The sequence below is a fragment of the Giraffa tippelskirchi genome, chromosome 10 (assembly GCF_054371585.1).
Source record: "Giraffa tippelskirchi isolate mGirTip1 chromosome 10, T2T-mGirTip1v1.2.pri, whole genome shotgun sequence".
Lineage (NCBI taxonomy): Eukaryota > Metazoa > Chordata > Mammalia > Artiodactyla > Giraffidae > Giraffa > Giraffa tippelskirchi.
Window position 1 is genome coordinate 112300001 of NC_137284.1, and position 22484 is coordinate 112322484.

The window sequence follows — 22484 nt, forward strand, 5'->3', positions numbered from 1 at the left end:
GGACTCTACTCCAGGCAGAACTGGATATAAATGCAATCAGAGTAATTATTATTAGAACAGCATCTCATGTTAATGCAGAGCCTTTTAATTCAACAAGGAGAAACTTTACTTTGAGTCTATGAGGTTCTATGACAGTACGAGATCAGAACACATCTTCACAGAATGTTAGTGAAAGCAGAACCTATTCTAAAAGGACAAACAGAACTCTTACTCCTAGGAAACGCAAGAGGTCATAACCAGGTAGTGATAAGGAATAAGGAACAAGCCATGCTTACCAGTTGCTTCACTGATAAAAAAGCAAAATTGAAAATGACTTTCTTCTGATTATAAGATTAATTATTGTAGAAAATTTAGAAATTATAATGAGTATTAAATAAGGACAATATACTATACACCCAATTTAATAGCTTGCTTTTCTTTACCTAATATTTTAGTATATTTTATAAAACATTCTCAGTAGAGTCATTTTAATTGCTGTATATGATTCCCTTTTTTTGATGTACAGTAACTTATCTTAAGTTGTTTACATTGTTGACAGTTTATTACTCTAAATAATACTGTGATAAATACCTTTGTTGATATAAAAAATTGTATCTTGTACACATGATTTCTGATTGTAATATTTAAGGTTTTTAGTAAGAAGGTTTTGGGCTTCACAGGTGGCACTAGTGGTAAAGAACCTGCCTGCCAATGCAGGAAACATAAGAGATGTGGGTTCAATCCCTGGGTTGGGAAGATCCTCTGGAGGAGGGCATGGCAACCCACTTCAGTATTCTTGCCTAGAGAATCCCCGTGGACAGAGGAGCCTGGCAGGCTACAGTCCATAGGGTCACAAAGAATAGAACAGGATTGAAGTGACTTAGCGCACACACGCAGTAAGACAGTTATAGCAAATCACAGATTTTGACCTTTAGCATATTTGATTCTGCCAATATTGTTTTCTACTTGCATATATTTTATTGTGTTTCTGAACATTTATTAAGAGGAGCAGTTTGCTTGTATCCTTCAGTAAGATGTATTTGAATTGGAAATAGCACCAATGTTTCCATATCACTTCAAGTAGATACATAATATTGTGTAGGGTTAATAATTTTTTCACTCTCTGCAGGCAATAACTTCCAATACAGGGTTTATTAGTTTAGCAAGGACTCAATAAATGTTCAATAAATGAAAAGATTTTGGCTAATTTAGGGTAGGCAAAATACATTAGTGAAAGATGTTAAGAAAAAAAATACTCCATTCATGATATTGCTTTCATTTTCATCAGGAGAGATGACAGCTAAGCACAGTCCAGGAACTCTGACCATTAAATGAAACAGTGAAATGAAGTATGTTGTTTTTTTAGTTCACCTACATGGGAAACCATGACTCTAATAGTTATTTGATTAAATGTTAGTGGGGGCTCCTAAGTTGACCCAATTCTTACTTTGTGTGTTAGATTTATGTCAGTTAAAACAAGACCAATTTCACCTTTCTTTTTTTAACATCTTTGAGTCAACATTTGCCGACAAAAGAAGTTGTAACTACCCTGGTTATTTAAATATTAATGACTTCCATTAAAGGGGGCTGGATGTTTACAGCAAAATGATTGAGAAATTAGATGGTATGATTAGTTCCTTGTTTCTGCCTGCAGGAAAAAGCGTCTTAATGGAAGAGCTCCTTCCAATATGTTTTTAATACCACAGATTTTTTTTCCTCGTGAACCAGTTAGAGAGTAAGATTGTTGACTTCAAGCATTCCTTGAAAGTAGCTGTTACTAAAACATTAGCATAACAAGTTCTTATAATTCAAAAACAAATCTTTTATCAGTGCCATAGTGGTCATAATACTTGGGCTTCTTGGGAACCTAATTTCAGTTTCTAATGTCATTTTGTTCCTTATTATAGTAAATAGACAAAACCACTCTTAAGTACATGGTCTATTTGGTTGGGCTTGTTTACATTAAGTCTGGGGAATTCTATTAAGTTAACCATGAAAGACTTGACAAAGGTTATGTATTCAATCAAATTATAATTATAAACTTTTATCTTATTGGAGAAATGTGGCTGAAAACCTTTCTAAATTTGCTAGAACCAATATTTTCCTATTATGCTGAATTGGGTTGTGATTAGCATGTGGTTAATAGATTACTACGTCTTGTATGTTTTTAAGGTATATTAATGACTTGGTATATTAAGGCACTGAACAATCAGGGCAAGCATTGTATTTGCTTATATTGTATATTTCTCTTTGCATCCAGAATCTGAGTGAGCAGAGTATTTAACTAGCAGCAGTACACAGTCATGTAATAGCACTGGTGCAAAAATCATATTACTTAATAGAGTCAGGATTAACAGAAGCAATTGAGGCACCTGCCTTGGATGTAAAATCTAAGAGTACCAAAAAACTCAGTAATCAAGATAAATAATATTTAATGCAATACTTGAAAAAATCAAAATTAACTTGAAAAAATCCTTGATAGACAAAATTTCAAAATTAAAAAAAAGATAAGGTCCCACTTCACATCTACATCAGACTCACCTTACCCTCAGCCCAGCCCTGACTGCATACTAGTTCTGGTTTCTCTGCTTTGATGTCTGAAGATAAGGTACTCCTTTGAGTCAAATTTTGTGTGTCTAAGATTGATGATGATAACCCTTGTTTTCCTGGTTGAGTTATCAGGATGTTCAGTTATCAGGATGTTCCGAAATACATTGGAAAAACACATTGTAAATACAATTTACATGTTTACAAGTTTAGGGAATTCACCATACATTTTTGTGCTATTATTATCAAGCAAACATCAGGTTGGAAGATCCTTGAAAAGCTTAGTGTTAATGAAGTGTGGAGTCTAACTTTTGAGTTCACTTGTCAGCTTGCTATAGGGGTAAGGGCCTGAAAATGGTTGTAGGATCTTCCCTCTCTTCTTTCTTTCTTTTTTGTTCTTGAATGAGAAGTTTAGTGATTTGTAAGAGATAAAAAGATGGCCAGAAATCTATTCTGATTCTTTTAAATTTCCCTGCAAAACACCCAGGGACAAGTCAGGTCTCACCTTTTCTCAAGCTTTGCCTTCCACCAGTGATGCCTTCCCCATTTCTCCTGCCTAACTGAGTTCCACCCACCTTTTACTCACCTTCTACCTTGGTAAGGCCTTCCTTCCTAGGTTCTCGTGTCCTGAAATGTGTTCTCGGTCCTCTGCCTGGAGTGGATGACTGTCCCTCCCACTCACTTTGTGATTTGTTTAGAGTCCCTGTTGTCTTCATGCTTCCTGTAATCCTTCGTCAAATTTACTTTCCAGACCACAGTTTTAGAAATAGAAGTTGTTGCTCTAGTTACATTGCCAATCGCTTAAATAGCCTTCCATTAGAGTTAATTTCAGGATGAGCAAGGACTGGGTTGATCTTATTTAGGCTGTATATAAGGGACTTAGCAAAGAGCTTTATATGTATTTTTTGAGTGACTAAATGAGTGTTTTGCATATAAAGGGGCTTGGTAAATATTTACTCTCTGGATTCATTTGTAGAAAGTTATTGTTTTCATCCTAGGCCCAGAGGGAACGGTTGGTGCCATGTGGAAGGCACTCTTTTTGCTGGTCTTGTTGGCGCTCAGCCCTGGTGCTGATGGGTTGTTTCGCTCCTTGTACAGAAAAGCCCATGTTTCCAGACCACGTAAAGGAAACCCAGGACAGCCGTTATTTCTGACTCCTTATATTGAAACTGGGAAACTTGCAGAAGGTAAGCTTGAATCTGAAACCACTGAAACTATATACTTTCAACAGTTGTTGTTTTAGCAGATGTCTCACAGGATCCAAAAGACAATATGATATTTTACTCAATAGTTTTATTTCAGATATTAACAATTTGATATCATATAGTATCAGAGTTTTGAGCTAAAAGGAAAGTTCATCAGGGTCCGATTAACTAGTGGTTGAGTCTCCGCATATCTATTTATAAAACTACTATAGTGCCTCTCTACAACTGGTCATTTAATAGGGCTAATAGTAACCTTAGAACTTACTCTGTGTCAGTTATTGCTTCCAAGCATTTGATATAAAATCATTTAAGCATCTCAACAACCTATTTAAGCTTCTGTACACAGAAGATAACTAAAGCAGAAAGAAATGAAGTTACTTGCCAGTCATGCAGACACCAGCTGGTAGATGCAAGGGTCACACCCAGACAGCTTCATTCCCGAGTCTAAGCTCACAGCCATTGTGCTTGGCCCCTTTGCCTGAGAAGTTATCTGAGTCTTAGGGCTCATTTTCCTCATTGATTAGATGGAGAAAAGCAATTCACCCAAGTCACAGAGATGTTAAAAATATCAGATTAAAAAAAGTACATGAAAACTCTTTGTAACCTGTAAGTTGCTCTCTAAATACCTGTATTCGCTGATGGCTTTTATTTAGAGATTGTCCTAATACTAGTACAAAAAGTGTCATTTGGTGTCATCAGAGTCTAAAATTTATGACCTGCCTCTACTCTTAATGCTTCTTCATGCTTAGAGAAATCACTGTATAAGATAAAATGTAATCTTTCTGGACCTCATGATACTCCTAAACTATTAAATAGTATATAGACAGCTATCCTGAAGAGCTGTTTGTAAAAGAAAGCAGAGAAATGGGGTGGTGGCTGAGGAGAGTTATGGAGTCAGGAAGGGTCATTAAGAGGGTAGGAGATAATGGCAAAAGTGGTCCAGTAGAGAGGGGAAAAGTGATGGGATGGGACATCTGTTGGTGGAGTATATCTTGGAGATGAGCATCCATAGATGAAGGTCTTGGTTTTTGCTTTGGATTTTATCCCTACTCACATGTAGGAAGGCAGACTTAATGCTTGCGAAGCTGATATGCTGGTAGATTTCATGGGCATGTGGAACTGAAACTAGAAATTTTAGGGAAATGAGCATGTTAAAGATAAAAAATAAATGCATATACTCTGTATGGACGTTTAAAATAAAGTGACTTTTCTTCATTTGAAGAGATTTCATAGTCAATAGACTGTCATAATTTTTTTTAATTTAAAGCCAAAACATTTTCCCTTCTTAAGGGTGCATTTGAGTTCTGTTCATATATCTTTGCCTGAAATATGCATTGATTCCATGTTTCATCATGTTTTTTGTAAGAAAAGATGAAAAACTTTGATAATATAGTCAATGATAATATAATGAGGCAATGCAGTCTTTTTTTTAAATAACTCAATTTTGCTTGATGTAGAAAAGTCATGAAAATGTGGCAGCCCAGTGTTATAGGCTGATGTCACTTGACATAAATGAAGAGGCAAAATATCATTACTCTAAATCCACCTAGTTGAGTCATATGCATTACTTTCAGCTTCTTTAATAAGTGGGTACTGATGACTGAGATTATGTTCATTCACATAGCAGAGTTAAATATTCATAACCAAACCCTACCAATCCACAGATGAGGAACTTGAGACTCAAATATTTTACGTGACTTGCCCAAGAGGACACAGGTAATAGTAGCAGAGATGGGATCAAGATCCAAATTTTCTGCCTTCTGCTCTGTAATTTGCCTTCTATAATTTATTTTCCTTTGTTTAAAAAACGTGTCCTCTTCTGGAGTAACCAGATGCACACACATGAAACAAGGAATCAGGCAATGCACGCTAAAATGCTAAAGTATTACATTTGAGGTAGATATGCTATAAATTTTTAGAAGGAAGCTATCCCTGTTGGTTGGCATAATCCAGGTAGAAAATAGTAGTAGTAAGAAATAAATAGCTAACATTTAGTAGCAATTATATCCCCTGTTCCTGTCAGTGCCTGTATATGTTAATAGGCACTCAATAAATATTTGTAGAATTTAAATTTGAGACCTAACTATGTTCCAGGAATTATGCTTTACACACATTATCTCTTTTAATCCTTAGAGCAACCCTAATGAAGAATGAATAGTTATTGTTCCCATTTTATAGATGAGAAAACTGAGACCTAGAGAAATTAAGTATCTTGCCCAGGGCTATGTAAAGCTGGTAAGCGGCAGATCTGACTTTAAAACCTGCCTCTGCTGACTCATGATTCCTGTGTCAGGAAGATCCCCTGGAATAGGAAATGGCAATATACTCCAATATTCTTGCCTGGAAAATTCTATGGACAGAGGAGCCTGGCAGGCTGTAGCCCATGGGGTCACAAAAAGTCAGACACAACTGAGTACGCACGTGCATGCGCACGCGCGCACGCGCGCGCGCGCGCGCGCACACACACACACACACACACACACACACACACATGCACTGCTGACTCAGCACACACACAGACACAGACACACACAGACACAGACACACTGCTGACTCACAGCTCAAGGTAGGAACCACTGTGCTATGTGGCCAGACTTGAAGATAGAGGGGAAGATTTGGGCAAGTAAGAAAGAGCCTGCACATCCTTAGTGAGGAAGACAGCTTAAACAGCATTAAAGGAAAGTGTCTTTGAATTGTGCATCAGGTAGAACCAAGTGCAGAGAATATAGAGAAATCTGCCCGAGATTGTCCACATCCCACCCATTCCTGGATTTCTTGCCTATGAGAATGTCTCTCTTATGGATGTTAACGGTAGTAAAGAAAGATTTCAAGGGAGATAGTTAAATCTTCTCTCCTTTTGTGCCAACCCTGATAGATCACCATCTGATAAGTGACAACATTTACAATATTAAATCTGGTATAACATCACTTTCTAAAGTTCTGTTACATAGTCAAAAATCTTTTAATGGAATTTTAAATGGCTGATCCAAAATCTGGTACATCTGGGTATTCAAATGTAGCCCTGACAACATAATTAAGGATAATTTTATTCATCCGCTTTACTGAAAGTTCAGGAAGCTCTGGGCAGATGGTCAGCTCACTCCCCTGAATCCCTTTTGTGCATCAAGTGTGTTGAAATCTCAGGGACATGAGTCTTAATATCACAACGAAACATTTCTGAGATAAATAGTAGTTCACAAAAAGACACAGAAAATTTTAATTTCTTTTAAAAAGAATTAGTTAATTTCCCAGTTAACTAGCTTAGTTGTACCTAGTTGTAATTGTGTGTTTGCTTTCTCTGCAGCTAGAATAAACTGTCACTCTCTGAAACAAAATGAATGAAACTAATATGGGGGGCAATTTTAGTGTATTTCCAAATGCTGCCTTTCCATAAACTTTAAAGAATATTTTGCTATTGGGTCTTAATTTATTAAAACTTATGGCCTGGTAGTGTCCTGTCCATCCGGATGATGTTGCAAGTCTTTGCAAATATGGAGTGCCTCATTAGCTGGTTCAAGCCCTTCTTTGGTCATGCTCCATTCTTTTTGGATTGGAAGTGTTACTATCACAAGCACCAGTCATCGCAGTAAAAAGGAAGTGAAGCCGCTTCAAAGAAAACCTTTTTCCTTTTTTCAACTGTTTCAAACATTTGTATTATGAGTCATGATTCCAGGAAGAAAGAAACTCTTACATCTTAGGAGTTTATTTTCCACATTCCATTAACAGATTCTGGAAGGATGAATGGGACATTTGAAAATGCGAAAAAAAAAAAAATCAATTTATTTGAGAGAACTTTTAATCATTTTACTGTGGTATAGTGAGAGGAAATTTAAAATTCAAAACAGGGCGAAACACTTTTTTTGTGGGCCAGAGAAAAGTTTTTCTGAGTTTCCCAAGATCTTAATAAGGCCTGCCTGCCTTAGGAGGTTTTTGTAGAAATGAGCTAGTCTGAGTGCATTGCCAATGTGTCATGTTTTAGTTCATTAATTCACATTTATTCATTAACAAGTATGTATCGAATGTCTTAAGTGTTTCAGTCAGCATGCTGTGTCTCTAGGGGTACAAAGGTAAGCAAGACAAATTCCCTGCTTTCCAATAGCCCCTGATCTAGAAGGAAGGTAGAAAATATACCCAGGTCAGTTCAAGGCAACAGAGATAGAACTTTGAGATGCTCAGGAAGGGTCAGAAAGAGAGGACCAGGTGAGCATCTGAGATATCTTCAGAGCAGGCCATTGGACCTCGTGTTGTGTTGGTCTCAGAGAGATAAATTGATTCAATCACCCTATCTCCCAAAGTCCATTCCCTCCTGCCCCTTTCTATTATATGTTTTCTCTTTTTCTCTTTCTACTTTGATCTCTCTCATTTTTCTCTGTCTTTCTTGAATGCCCATTTACTCCTCTGGGATTCACTTCTCATTCATTCCAAACCCCTCAGTTTTCAGTTCTCTGCTCTCCTTTTTTGGGGAGGGTCTCTGTGGATTTTGAGAAGGTTAATAGTTTTGTGAAAAATATTTCAAAACTGTTTCAGATACAAACTTCCAACTCCAAAAGATAGGAGTCCCAGGACTGTGATATACGTCATAGTAAGAAGAGTTAATAAACTGTCTTGCATATTTGAAAGTTGCTAAGAGAGTAAATCTTAAAAGTCCTCATCACAAGAATAAAAACTGTAGCTGTAGGGGGTGATGGATGTTAACTAGACTTATTGTGGTGATCTTTGCACAACATATAGTGTATGAATATTCAATCATGTTGTACATCTGAAACCAATATCATGTTGTATGTCAATTATATTTCCAAAAAAATGGCCAAAAGAATTGTTTTAAAGACTGCCCAGCCCTGGAGTTGATTTTTCTTTGGGCTAACTGAGAGTGGAAGCAAAGATGGGAAGAGGGAACGGTGGGGAATGGGAATGGGCAGGTACACACTGTTTTCCCCTGAACATCTCCCTTTTCTGTAAAATCTTTCTTTTATCTTTGCCTTTTTTTTTTTTTTTCTTCTTTTGATTGGGAGGGATAGCTCTCATGGGGAAGAAAATGGGGAAGAGGTAGAGAGGTTGAATTAATCTTTCCTGGGGGAACTGCACTGAGCCCAAAAAAGGCAAAGTCTTCTAGACTATTCTTGGGGTGGCCCATGGGCTTATGAGAATCACCCCTTTCTTTGCCTGAGCCCTTATTTTATGTGCATCTCTGTGCTCAGGGGTCATATGCATGCTTTCATTTGATCCTCACACAAAGTCCAGGGTGGACAGATCAATATCCACATTTACACCATGGCTTACCACGCGCTATCAGTGACTTCACTGAATACCAATTTGGGAAGAGACGCTGTCAATCAGCATTCCAGGACCTGTGGGCTCCGGCAACCCACTGAAGGCATCTCTAGTTGGTAGCACATGTATAGGGTCGAGCTTCCTTACCTACTGTCTACTAACCAGTCTCCAACTTAGTAAGCTCAGACTTAAGTAGCTATTCTTGAACGATCCATTTTTAGCAGGGAACTTGCTTTGTTCCCCCTAAAGGTCTCCTCTTCACCCAGACTTCGCCACCACCTCCTGCTTCCTACCTGTTTACTCTCCCTTCTCCACTCCTTTCTTATTCACTGCATCCCCCTACACTCCCTGCTGCCTACACCTTCTGACTGACTTGCTAGCTGAGATGCCTTGTAGCAGGGTAGGGGCAGGAGCTATCTCTGCAGCCTGACTGCTGGTTTAAATTCCATCCCTCTTTTACTAGCTATGTGACCTTGGGCAAGTTACTTAACCCCTCTGTGCTTTTAGCTTTCTCATCTGTAAAGTGGAGGTAATAATTGTACCACATCATACAAAACCCTTGTTATATCAGCCTTGGAAGTATTAGTTCTGTTGGTTTTGTTTACTCCTGGGTGGCCTCAGCTGTCTGAGTGTTCCCTCTTTCTCCCTTCCTGACCTTTTGCTGCCATAAGAAAACCAGGACCTGTGCCTTTCACAGATGTCCCGTGTCCTGTTTGGCTCCGTCTGGGTAGCCACACGATCACCCCCAGTCCCACTGCCCGCCTCTCCCCACCCTCCTTAGCCGTCCCTAGTCATCCCCACTCCCCACACACCTCACTTCATTTCCCTTTAGTGGAAGTGTCAGGCCCTTTGCTCTCACCATCAGAAGAGTGTGGAGAACACAGGCCTCCCCTGGGCCGAGAGCTCATTCGCTGTGTTATTTCTCTTGCACCCCTCACCCCCACATTTTAGAATTAGGTGACTTCATCCTGCCCTGGCCTTCCAGGTGGCCAATGTGAACACCTTGGTTTAACTTTAGAGTGGAGGTGAGGATAGCTGATTATCTTCTTGGCTAAAAGGTGAATGTTGAATATGTGGACCTGGCCAGGGCAGTAAACACCTTTATGGCAATCCCCCTGTAGCCTTTCTGATCACTCCATTCCAGACCTGGACCCTGGGAGAAGTCTGGCCAAGATGGAGTCTGGGCAGCACTGCATTTATGTTTTTGTCTAATCCTTATAAATTTTTCCCCCACTAGGGAGACAGTTGAGTTTGGTACCTCCTTTCCCAGGATGGAATTTGACAAGCTATTCCGGCTACATCACTGTGAATAAGACTTACAACAGCAACATTTTCTTCTGGTTCTTTCCAGCAAAGGTAGGCCTGCAGCAGTGCCCGCACAGGACCCTGTTGCTCAAGACCTGACTGTGTTGCTCCAGGTGGAAACATCAGTCTACAATCAACCCAGGGTTGGTTTTTTTTTTCAATCTTTTAGATTTTTTTTTTTCTAAAAATAAGTGCCAGTGATTCCATGTAGTGTTCCTGTTTATGTGCAGGAAACAAATGTTAGTGGGGGAGGTCCAACTTTTAAATTCCTTGCAACCTTATTCAGAGTATTAGTGCTGCTTTCCTCTTCCTGCCATGGTCTTCTTCCTATCTTTTTTTTTGCTTTATTCTAAAAATACTTGGGGGCAGGGATGGGTGGTAGGGAGCAAGGAAAGACAGGGAGTGGGGAGATTCCTGAAGTGCATAGGTAATGCATGTCTAAGCCTGTCTACATTTAGTCAGGCATAGACTGCTCTGTCTATGGATTTTACTGTACCAATTATTGTTCTTATACTCACTCCTTTGTGCATCTAATACCCACTTACTCTGTAGAACTCGGTGGGGACACAAAGGAGAGAGAACTGTACTCACTCTGTGGGCCAGTAGGGGAGGGCTGGGAAGGACTGGTGACCCAGGATGGCTTCTGAGGAGGGGTCTCTTCACCTCACATCCATACAGACATAGGTTCATATATGCTTGTACTTTACCAGCTGTGTTTAGCTCAATTCAAGGTCACACGGTGCTTCAGCATGGACAAATCACTTTAGGCTTATAGATACTATTGGGGGTTATTGTAAGAGGTACTGAGATGCATACATAAATCTTATCCCACCATAGGGTAATTTTCCGTTTTTGTTTTCTAAATTGAGTTTGCTTCAGAAGCCAGAGAAAACAAAGAAAAAGTTATCCCTGTGGATGGTAGTGTTTATTTTTGCATACCATTTGCATATAACAGCACTGTATATGTAATGACTGCATAAATTGCTTAAACCAAGTTTCTTCTCTTAGTGCTATGGGATTGTGTTTTTTTGACTTTTCATTTCTGCTTTCTCACTCATGGCCTCTGGTTGTTCACCAGGTGGTTGTGTGTGGTGTGTGGAGAAGGCATGTACGAAATGGTGAGGAATTCCAGGTTCTTTGTGACTGGGGCTCTTAGTAGTTTTCAGACTGTCACCACTCTGGGAGGCCTCTCCTGAGCCCCTTATTTCTTCCTCATTGTACTCTTGAGTGAGGCAAGTAAGGTTCCTAGAGCATAAAATTTAAGAACTCACTTTCATGCGTGAGCACCTAGGAATTGATGCTTTTAAACTGTGGTGTTGGAAAAGACTCTTGAGAGTCCCTTGGACTGCAAGGAGATCAAACCAGTCAATTGTAAAGGGAATCAGTCCTGAATATTCATTGGAAGGACTGATGCTGAAGCTGAAGCTCCAATACTTTGGCCACCTGATGTGAAGAACTGACTCATTTGAAAAGACCCTGATGCAGGGAAATATTGAAGGCAGGAGGAGAAGGGGATGGCAGAGGATGAGATGGTTGGATGGCATCACTGACTCAATGGACATGAGTTTGAGCAAGCTCCAGGAGTTGGTGATGGAGAGGGAAGCCTGGCATGCTGCAGTCCATGGGGTCACAAAGAGCTGGACATGACTGAGAGACTGAACTGAACTGAACTCATGGGTGTACAAGTGCAAGGCTGGCACCTGAATGTCCTCTAGACTTCTGCTGGAACCCCTCTTGGGGGAACCCAACTGGAAACCAGAGGGCAAGGGACTCTGGTCCATTGAGGTCTGCCTACCAGGGCATGGAGCCAAGTGGAGACTGGATTTTCAGAAGCGGTCAAGAAAATATCCGAATATCCAGCACAGTGATGCTGAGGACAGTTGGTATAAATTAAGCCTAGAAAGATGACCTATTTTTGACAGGTGGGAAATTTCCTTGTGTTCTTGGAAGTCACTTAAACTTTATACCTTTCAGAAACCATACTGTATGGTTTGTGATATCACATCTATCTATATAATATGCAAATGCAGGCATTTATCATGAATAGCAGTTGTATGAGTTTTCAATTGCCATTGTACAAATTTAGTCACTTAAACAACACAGATTTATTATTTCACAGTTCTAGAGATCAGAACTCCAATACAGGTCTCACTGGCCTAAAGTCAAGTTGTTGGCAGGGCTGTGTTCCTTCTGGAGGCTACAGGGGAGAATCTGTTTCCTTGTCTTTTGCGGTTTCTAGAGCTGCTGGCATTCCTTGGCTCAATGGCTCTTTTTCTTGTCTTCACAGCCCATATCAGTGAGCTGAATACTTTGCACATTGCATCACTTTGGCCAATTCCTTATTCATCACCTTCCCTACTCTTGTATTTTGCCTCTCTCTTCATATAAGGACCCTGGGATAACTTTGGACCCACCTGGATAATCCAGGATAAATCTCTCTATTTTACTGTCAGTTGACTAGCAACCTTAATTCCATCTACAACCTTATTTTTCTTAAGAATTAACATATTCACATGTTCTAGGGATTTGGATGTGTACATCTTTGAAGGCCGTTATTCTGTGCAAAATAGATCCTTGAAAAGTTTACCCGGATTAGTGATTCACAATATGTTCTTTTATTTTATTGTACTTAAGAATGATCTTCAAATTCCCCAGAGATTCTGACTCATAAACTAGGAGAGGCTAGCAAGTTGTAGGATTAGCAGGTGGACCATGCTTCAGAAATCATCGCTTTAGCCTACAGGCTACTATCCTGGATTCAGTGTTCCTGACCCCAAGTGACTCACATTTCTTTTGCCAGAAAGAAACAGCCAGAGCAGGCAAACCCCGATGGAGGTGGTTGTGTTATCCCATGCACTTACCTAAGATGAAGGCTAGAATGGGGGACTGAGGAGGTGAATGCAGCCTTTGGGGTCAGCTCTCCTAATCCTGCCACTGCCGGGTCTCCAACTCCAATGCACTCTGCCTCTCCACCCTCACCCTAGCCCTGCCAAACCCAATTCCTTACTCTCTCTTCTGCTTTGGTGGCTGGTTATGATACCGGTGAGCTCCTCATTGATTTCTGCATGATATCTTTTATTTTTTTTTTTTTTTGTAATGATCCAGATTTGTGAAAACAGGGAAGTGATCAAACAAAAACAAAACAAAGACTCAGTCTTTTCCTTTTTAGGTTGCCTCTAAGCAGGTGCACAGCTTTATCAAGGAGACTGGTGATGCTCTGGGACTGTAAAGCTGGTCAGGGAAAAGGGCTTAGGGTTTACACTCACTTCTAGTTGCTGGACTGAAACCCCTTGCAGTAAAATAACTAGACTATTAGGGCCCCCCCTTTAGTTAAAGAAGACCTGCCTATGCACCCCCAGATTATGTTTTCTGGGGGCCCAGAATTGTAGCCCTAAACACATTCTAAGATGATCCCAGAAGACTTGAAACCGAGGCCACTGTGGCATGAAAGATGCTTAAGCACATAGTGTTCTATTGGAAGGGATAGACTGTGCTTCAGGAGAGAGGCGCAGAGAGATGAAAAGACGGTTCTGTTGACAGGTTATCACCACATGGCAGCTGGGATAGATAGTTCCAAGACCTCCTTCAGGGGAGCCCACACACACAGCCAGGTCTCTAAGGCCCCAAAGCAACCTTTCCTGCCGAGGCAGTCAGGTTATAAATTATGGACCAGGCCATTTTGGGTGAAGGAGATAAAGCATGCGACAAGGAGAAGCAGTGATCACTGAGATGGGAGAGAGTTCCTTTCATTTGGCAGAAATAATAGTTTGTTGCCTGTCACAGGGGAACAGCTGATAACGATCATCAGGAGAGAAATGACCCCTTACGAAAATTGAAGGTAGAGAAAATAAGAGACCCAGGAAGGCTGCCACACTTGTAATAGCCCCTGGGTGATTTTTTGGACTGCTGTTTCTCAAATTAATTGTGTTTCCTGTTATTTCTGTGAGGCTCCCCTGTTATTATATACAAACCAGTGCATAATGGGTTCCAGAAGTTGAAATTGGTGTGCAGTTGGGGGACACAATCAACATGAGGAATGAATAGTCATTTTTCATAGAATAAAAAGTACAATGAAACCAGTAAAAATATAACAATTATAATAGCTGCTCTTAATTGAACATTGACTATGTGCTAATAAGTACTGTGCATTTTTCTTTAATCCTTACGAAAACCACATGAGGAAGGAATTACTATCCTTACGAAAACCACATGAGGAAGGAATTACTATCTTCATTTTACAGTTGGAAGAGAATTGCAGAGATTAGATAATTAGCTCCAAGTTTCCCAACTAGAATTGGGCAGAATTAGATTTTAAAACAAAATCTCTGTTGGAGAAATATTTGCTCTTGATCATCTCAGGTTGATTGTGAGAAAACAAATCATGGAGGGCAAAAAATTACAATTGTTAAAAGTATGGCTCTTGGGTTAGGCTTGGATAAAACCCTGGCTCCACTTCTTTTACCAAATGTGATAGTCAGGCTTGGATAAAGCCTTGGCTGCACTTCTTATGCCAAATGCGACCTTGGGCACATTCTTAACTTCTCTGAGCATTGGTTTCCTTATTTTAAAATGAGGCTCAAAATACCTACTGAACAACGGTTTTGAGAAAATGAGATAATATGATAAAGTTTCAGAATGGTGTTTGATATCTAATAAGTAGAGTTGCTATTATTATTTCATTATCAGTATCATCACTGTCATTACTAGTTTTCCTACTATTAACACAAATACTCTACAGAATAAAACCAGACATAATTTGGTAGGTTAAAGAAGGCAGGAGATAAGGAGCAATTCCAAATTGGAAGGAGTCGGATGCCAGCCAAGAATGTGGATTAATTGTTACTGGGAAAGGAAATTACAAAGTGAAACTTGGATTTTTCATGTTTAAGAAGGTAAAAAATCATATATTATTATTTTTTTTTTGAAATTGGCATCCTTTTCATTAGAAAAAGTATCCAGCATTTAAGTTTTTCTTATAGATATAGGAGTAATTTGTTGGTGCATTTATCTAAAACCTGTAGATTATTCAACTGCCATAGAGTCAAAATCTGAGATGTTTAGAGTTGGGTCTAAGCCCCTTTTGGGCTGCCCCAGTGGCTCAGCAGTGAAAAATCCACCTGCATTGCAAGAAAGGCAGGACACAGGGGTTCAATCCCTGGGTTGGGAAGATCCCCTGGAGTAGGAAATGGAAACCTACTCCAGTATTCTTGCCTGGAGAATCCCATGGACAGAGGCCTGTAGTCCATGGGGTTTCAAAGAGTCAGACATGAATTAGTGACTGAGCATACATACACGCTAAGCACCCTTTACTCAGGTCCCTACCTCGTTCCTTAGGCCAAGGAGAATAACTGGGGTTCCTGGAATCTGACTATCTGGTGATGGAGAAAGGTCAGTATCATATTGAAGAGTCAGCAAGGCCGGGATAGGGTGAGGCATGGGAGGTGCCTGGAGGCAACATTTGAGATGCTCCCTCCCTCTCAGGGTCCTGCAGGTGCCCACCCTGCTTAACCGGATGCCAGGAAAAGCATGAGTGCGGGGGATTAGGTGAACACGGTCCACGCATCCACAGTGCGGTGCAGAGGCAATGAACCACTCTGATGCTTGTGGCCAAAGCAAAAGGCATTCTCTCTGGGAGCAGGAGAGCAGGTCCCCCAGGGTCCCTGGAAGCCAGCAGACAGCCGACCCTGGAAGTGCAGACACAGGGCCTTCGCACACACTCAGTTTACTTCCTCCTCTGGATGTTTAGACTGCTTCAGTAAGAGTGGCACAGAGCAGTAGCTGCCAAACTTGGACTGCTCGTCAGACATAACTTGGGAGCTTTACAAATATGACAGATCCTCCAGCTCAGTATGCGACGCCTCCCAGCAGAGATCTGATTTGTTTGGTCTGGAGGGGGCCCAGGGATCAGTGTTTCTATCAAGTTCCAAAGTGATTCCAGCGCAGCTAGTCAGTTCACTTGAATTTGGAAAGAGAGAACTAAAGATCAGGGTACTTTCTCTAGTGTAACCTCCAGACATATTTTCTCATACTCCCTGTGTTCAAATGATATCTGACCAACTTAACAAGTATTGAATTTTCAGCGAACACGATATTTAGCTTTGTCAATAGAGGGTGCTGGAGGGACACTGCAGGAGGAAGTTGACTTCTCTTCCTGGTCCCTTGTTCTGCATTTTGCTTTCTCTTGGCCCTGCTGCCCAGTCCGTCAGCAGTGTGTGTGGAGGGACAATCAGTGGTGCTCTGCCTTGGCTGGGCACCCAGACCATGAAGACCCTCAGCAAGTTTATAGACTGGACTCCATCCCAGTGACCACCTGTCTGTGGCCCCCACAGACAGGTCTCACCAGTGAGCAGGCTTCCCACAGCCTAGGCTTCCTACTTTCTCTGGCATCCTCTCATCAGCCTGGACCACCTGCCTCCCAGAGGGTCACTTCCAGCAGCCTTCCTGGCATGGACACCATGCACTTCTGGTTGTTTGTGCCCTTCAAGCAAGCAGGCTCCCAATGTCCTGACTTCCTCTGCATTCCTGGCCCCTGCCAGCCACAGCCTGCTGTCTTCCAGGCCTTTCCTACTTGCCCAGGGGTTGTTGGCCCGCTTTGCCTGGGCACCTCAGTGAATTTCTCAGCCCCTCAATGGGCTGGAACCATAGCTTCTCCAACGAGATCTGGACTGTGTTCTTGGGAAGGGCCATACCCCACCTTATGAATTCGTCCATCCGTGGACATTCTCCCTCAGCCCAGATACCCTTTAGAGTTCTCTTTACATATTTATGATTATCCTTCCATTATAATGAATATCCGTTTACATTAAAATATGGACACAGGAAGCCGACCCAGAATGCTGGCATTTGGCCAACACCAAGGAAGAGGCTCAGTGGGGAAGAAGACCCTCTGGTATTCCATCCCCACTCTTGTCCTGGGATGGATGAACACGGCTAATGGAGACCAGCGCAAACACTAGGACTTGTAATGGTATTGAAAGTCAGTGTTTCCAAGTTAAAAAAAAATATTTGAAAAACAGAAAAATTTAAGAGTTAAAATTTACTGTGTGGTTACGACGAAGGTGTCAGGATCCACGGCAGCTGGTCTGTCTCAATCTTATTCTGCTAAGACCAGTGAATTACTCATTTGTGCTTCATTGCAGATCAACTTTCTTTGTTTCTACAGGCATTTAATAGAAGATGGCTACCCTACAGTTTCCTAGTTTATCTGTCCTTGGACCATGCAGTAAACAAAGATTAACTAGCACTTCTCCTGGGGGAAGAGTGTGATTGGCCCAGTTTGGGTCAGGTGTTCTTTCTTGGTCCTTTGAGCTAAGGCTGAGGGTGCTGGGTCATGTGGTAATTAACATGGCTAATGGGCTCTTTCCATTGGTGAATGGACTTAGAGAAGGGGATTTGATTTGGACAAATCGCTTAAAATATGTCTACCACTGATGGCTACAAATACACTAATAATACAGTAAAGATGTGGAGGTCATAGACATTTGTCTTCTTTAAATGTTCACTGTTTATCTTCTCTTGGCTATGTACTGATAGCATCAGGGATCTGGGAAAATAGAAGGTAGGTGAGTGAGACAAATCAAAAATAAAGTAGCTAAAAATGATAAATTATGGATCATCCCATCCATAGGTATGCTCAGGCTCTGCAGAAACCTTGATATGCCTCATTGCCTTTGAGAAATAAAATTTTAATTTGGAGAAACAAGTAAACTTTTTCACTCATTTCTTTCTGTGCATCAAGCAAGGAAAGTCCTTTTCTCCAACACCCTTCCCCCGTTCTTCTAATGTCCAGCGTTTTGGAAGAAAGCATGAACAGAGAAGCCAGAACTTTCTCATGAAGAAATAACAGCTAGGTAGAAAGGTTAGGAAGGAGAAAGGTAAAGAAGATTCTAGTGGGGTGTGAGCTGGCTCAAATGAATGAGACAATTCAAAGCTTAATAAGAGTCAGTGCGAACTTGGAAATGATATGAGGAGGCTTCAGAACGGAAAAAAAGTTGGAAAAAGTTAATTGTCCATATGATGGTACAGTGGCAGCTATCATAGTATAGGAAGTTTTTAGAGAGTGTTTGAAATGAAACACTGTGAGTAAAATTCCCCTGAAAAGCACTGAATGTCTTAAGTAAGTTGTCTTTATGTGTTGGGAATATGTGTGTATAATTAAAATGTTATTAAGTATCTAGTTAACAGTTCTAGTCACAAAACCAATTGCTTTAAATAAAAAACCTCTGCCTTCATTAGTATCATTAGTGTTGCAGCTGAAATATCAGCTGAACTGGGATCTGTGCCGCAAAATTGGAGTCCATTCAAACATACTTGGGGGAATTTTCAAGACAGTTACATGGGGTACTAATGACTTCAATTACAACAGAACACATTACTTAAACCAAGCAAATGATCAGCCTCTGCATATAGAAGTGTGAAGGGAACCTTAATTAATTTACTAATTGCGCTTCTTATTTTAAGTGGTACCACTGGTTTGGGTCTATAGTGGTTAGGTTGCTGTTTTCTCTTACAGAGTGTGGTGTTCGTTTGTGGGGCTGGAGGAAGGGAGTGCCTAGAGTTATGTCCGCAGGCCTAGGCATTGGCAGAAAATATTGCTTCAATACTTATTGAGTACCTAAGTTTCCCTAGGGTTACTCCAATAAGTCCTCTGTCTACAATATAGTCTTATTACCTAAGAGTATTGAAATCTCCAAGTGTTTACTGCATCCCCAGCCCCAATCCGACATGACTGAAGTGACTTAGCAGCAGCAGCAGCCCCAATATAGGAATGTACTGCTTCAATGATTATGTAAGGTTAGAAGGTTATCTCTACCACCTGATGTAGAGGAGGGCCCGGGAGGATGGAGTGAAAGATGGGTATGGTTTGATGGGGAACAGGGTGAAAAGGAAGACTCGAAGTGTAAGAGGATGCTATTCATGTGGGAAGCAATAGGGCAGGAGGGTTTCATTTCATTAGTGTTTTCATGTAGAGTCCTTTATGCTCACTTAGAAGCAAGAAGGAAGAAGCTGGGTGTTTTTGAAGAATCTCTTTATGTACAGAATGTTAAACCAAATAAATGAGTTTTAATACTTCAGATGACAATCTGTTAAGAAAGAAAGTGAAAGTGAAGTCGCTCAGTCGTGTCCGACTCTTTGTGACCCCGTGAACTGTAGCCTACCAGGCTCCTCCATCCATGGGATTTTCCAGGCAGGAATACTGGAGTGGGTTAAGACCTAGGGTATTTTTTCACCATCATAGTGAATGATAATGGAATGTGCTAATTTAATGTGAGAGATTGTGAAATTTTCTCCAGTAGAGATCTAAAAATTAATTGATAAACTGTCTCCTGGGCTCTTCCTTTAGCAACAAACCCTGAGGAAGGAGTGTCCAAGTTCATGATCTGACCACCAGGGGTCACCAGAAGAATTGAAAGGGCTTCTGAGGCAAAGCCATAGTTTCCTGTTCACCAAGAAGAGGGCAATATGTGCTTCTATTGTTAAAGAGACTTCTCACTTAAATATTTAAGATTCTTTTGTCCCTTCTTTTATATTTAAAATTGCCTTGTCCCTTATTTTTGATCGTCAGTTCTTGCTACACGACTCTGATCTATATGTCATTGGTAGATATTTTTCTTTTTAATTAAATATATAAATGCCTATTCGTAAGGGATTACTCACATTTCAAATGTTAGCCCATCACCAGAGGCTGCCTTTAAGTACTCAGTCTAACATCTTCCTGTTGTTCTTTTATATTACCCATTTCTTTAATTACTTATTTACTACCTGTCTTTCCACTTTACCAGAAAAGTAATCAGAGCTAACACTTAAGTAGATACTCTAGGCACTGTTCAAGTGCTGGGCATATATTAACTCTGAATCTGCACACAGTCCTGTACAATAAACATTATTATTATTCTTATATTCAAGCAGAAGACACTGAGACACAGAGAAGTTAAGTAACTTGCCCAAGGTCACACAGTTGTAAAATAGCATAATTAGAATTCAGACCCTGGCAGTCTGGTGCCACAGTCCATGTTCTTTTTCATTAACTATCCTTCCTGTCCATGAGTGGGAGCTGGCCTGCATCCCCAGCCCTAGAATAATGCCTGTTGATGTTCTGTGTTAAATGAATTAATATGTCATGGTAAATTCAGAGTGTCAGACTATTCAGCCAAATGATGATATTTTCTGATATATGAAGAGATTTCCACAACATGATGTTAAGTGAATGCAGCAAATATAGAATATTATATATTGTTGTTTTTCTTCAGTTGCTAAGTCATGTCAGACTACTTTGGGGGAAAAAAAGGTACTTATGTACATAATATATGTAACATCTATGAGATATTTGCATATGTACATGTGAGGAGGTGGGGTAGGGTATAGAGAAAAATCTGAAAGACTAAATACTCTGATGATCATCTGTAGGGAATAAGATTGGTGGGGCAAGGGGATTTTTTTAATACCCTCTTTGAAAAAAAGTAAGAATAAGTATTTTCTTTATGATATGAAAAACTTTAAGTACAAATTTTTGAATTTTTGACAAAAATAAACACACTCTCTCATTTCATACATTCTTGAATTATAGTTTCAGAATAATAAGTACTTTAAAAGTCCTTCATTTCCTAAATCTATAAATGAAGTAAAACAGTTGTTTCTTTCTTCATTTGAGTCTGAGTTTTGTAATTTTGTTCAGGGTGTCTTTATTTACTTTTATTCTTTCCTAAATGGGGGTAGGGGGTGGGAGAAGGGCTTCATTCCACAATTGAGAGCTAAATATATCACCCAAGGAGTTATCACATAATAACTTTATGCCATTATTATTGACATAATTACTGTGTATGTCATGACATTGTGATGTCATGCATATGTGTGTGCATGTTCAGTCACTTCAGTCATGTCTGACTCTTTGCAACCTCATGGACTATAGCCTACCAGACTCCTCTGTCGATGGGATTCTCCAGGCAAGAATACTGGAGTGGGTTGCCATGCCCTCCTCCAAGGGATCTTCCTGACCCAGGGATTGAACCCACATCTCTGGCATCTCCTGCATTGCAGGTGGATTTTTTACCACTGAGCCACGTGGGAAGCCTTGCGATGTCATATCATATTAAAGAAGTCTGAAAGCTGTGTGATAACTGACTCTTAGACTTTTTGCATTGAACACATGAACCTTTCTTTTCCAGCATCTGATTTTTGCATTTCATTCTAGATAAGGGCAATATTTACTTCACAGTTTGGTTGGCACATCAGAGTAAAATGATGTTTGCATGGAATTTTCTTTTTAAAAAAGTGAGCTTCTTCAAAGATTGTTGAGCTCATTCACCTCCTTCAGGAAAGTAAATTTGAGGAGCAGGGTCAGCTGAGGTTGGAGGTGTGTATGCAGATCTCTTATTATTTAAGCATTCCAAGAATGCAGTGTCCTGTGCTTCAAAGTTGCATAATGAAGATGTTTGGCACCGAGGTACTAGACTTGACTTTGTAGTGTGGCCTCTCAGGGTCTAGCCTATTTTTCTGAGAGCCTGGAGGTCCCATCATTGAGCCAGGTCACAGGAAGAGACATGAAAAGCTGGGGAGGATGGAGTGGAGAGCAGAGGGCCCAGGGCACCCAAGAGGGCAAAACTCTCCATCACCCTCACAGCTTCTCAGCCCTGCCTGCACATTTAACCACCTGGGAGCTTTTAAAACAAACAGATGCCTGTCTCACTCTAGACCAGTTGAGTTGGAATTTTGGGGATTTGAGCCTAAGCAGTAGTTTTTTTAAAAAAAAACAGCTTTCCATGTTGTTTTTTTAATGAGTGGTCAAGATTGAGAACCACTGGCTCGTGCATAACTCTTCAGGGCTTCTGGAAATGCATGCACATTAGGAAGGAAGTGGGGGACTGGAGGCCCACAGGGTTGGGTGGACTCACAGTATTTCACACACTGGAGGCTAGAACCACTTCCATGTAGATTCCATCCTCTCTCCACTGCTTATACTCTCCTACTGCTGAGTGAATACAAGTTGAAGATTGTCCTGGAAAGTGGTATTGAGTAGCAAGTTAGAGGATCAGAAGTCATGTTTTGTGACCCCATGGACTGTAGCCTGCAAGGCTCCTCTGTCCATGGGATTCTCCAGGCAAGAATATTGGAGTGGGTTGCCATTTCCTCTTCCAGGGGATCTTCTTGACCCAGGAATGGAGCCAGGGCCTCCTGCAC

The 22484-nt window shown here is 40.6% G+C and overlaps 1 protein-coding gene across 14 annotated transcripts in view; it reads left to right on the plus strand.

Annotated features, from left to right (window-relative positions):
* Window positions 1-209: 209 nt before the first annotated feature.
* Window positions 210-22484, plus strand: part of CPVL (carboxypeptidase vitellogenic like) — a 106937-nt gene continuing 84662 nt past the window's right edge. For 2 of the 14 annotated variants that reach the window (XM_081531311.1, XM_081531320.1), the window contains exons 1-3: window positions 210-240; window positions 3525-3713; window positions 10240-10358. In XM_081531311.1, the coding sequence (XP_081387437.1) occupies window positions 3548-3713; window positions 10240-10358 (285 nt within the window). In that variant the 5' untranslated portion in view covers window positions 210-240; window positions 3525-3547. Of the gene's footprint in view, window positions 1329-3524; window positions 3714-10239; window positions 10451-22484 lie in introns of all 14 variants that reach the window. The other 12 variants (XM_081531313.1, XM_081531316.1, XM_081531314.1 and 9 more) reach the window with 12 other exon arrangements.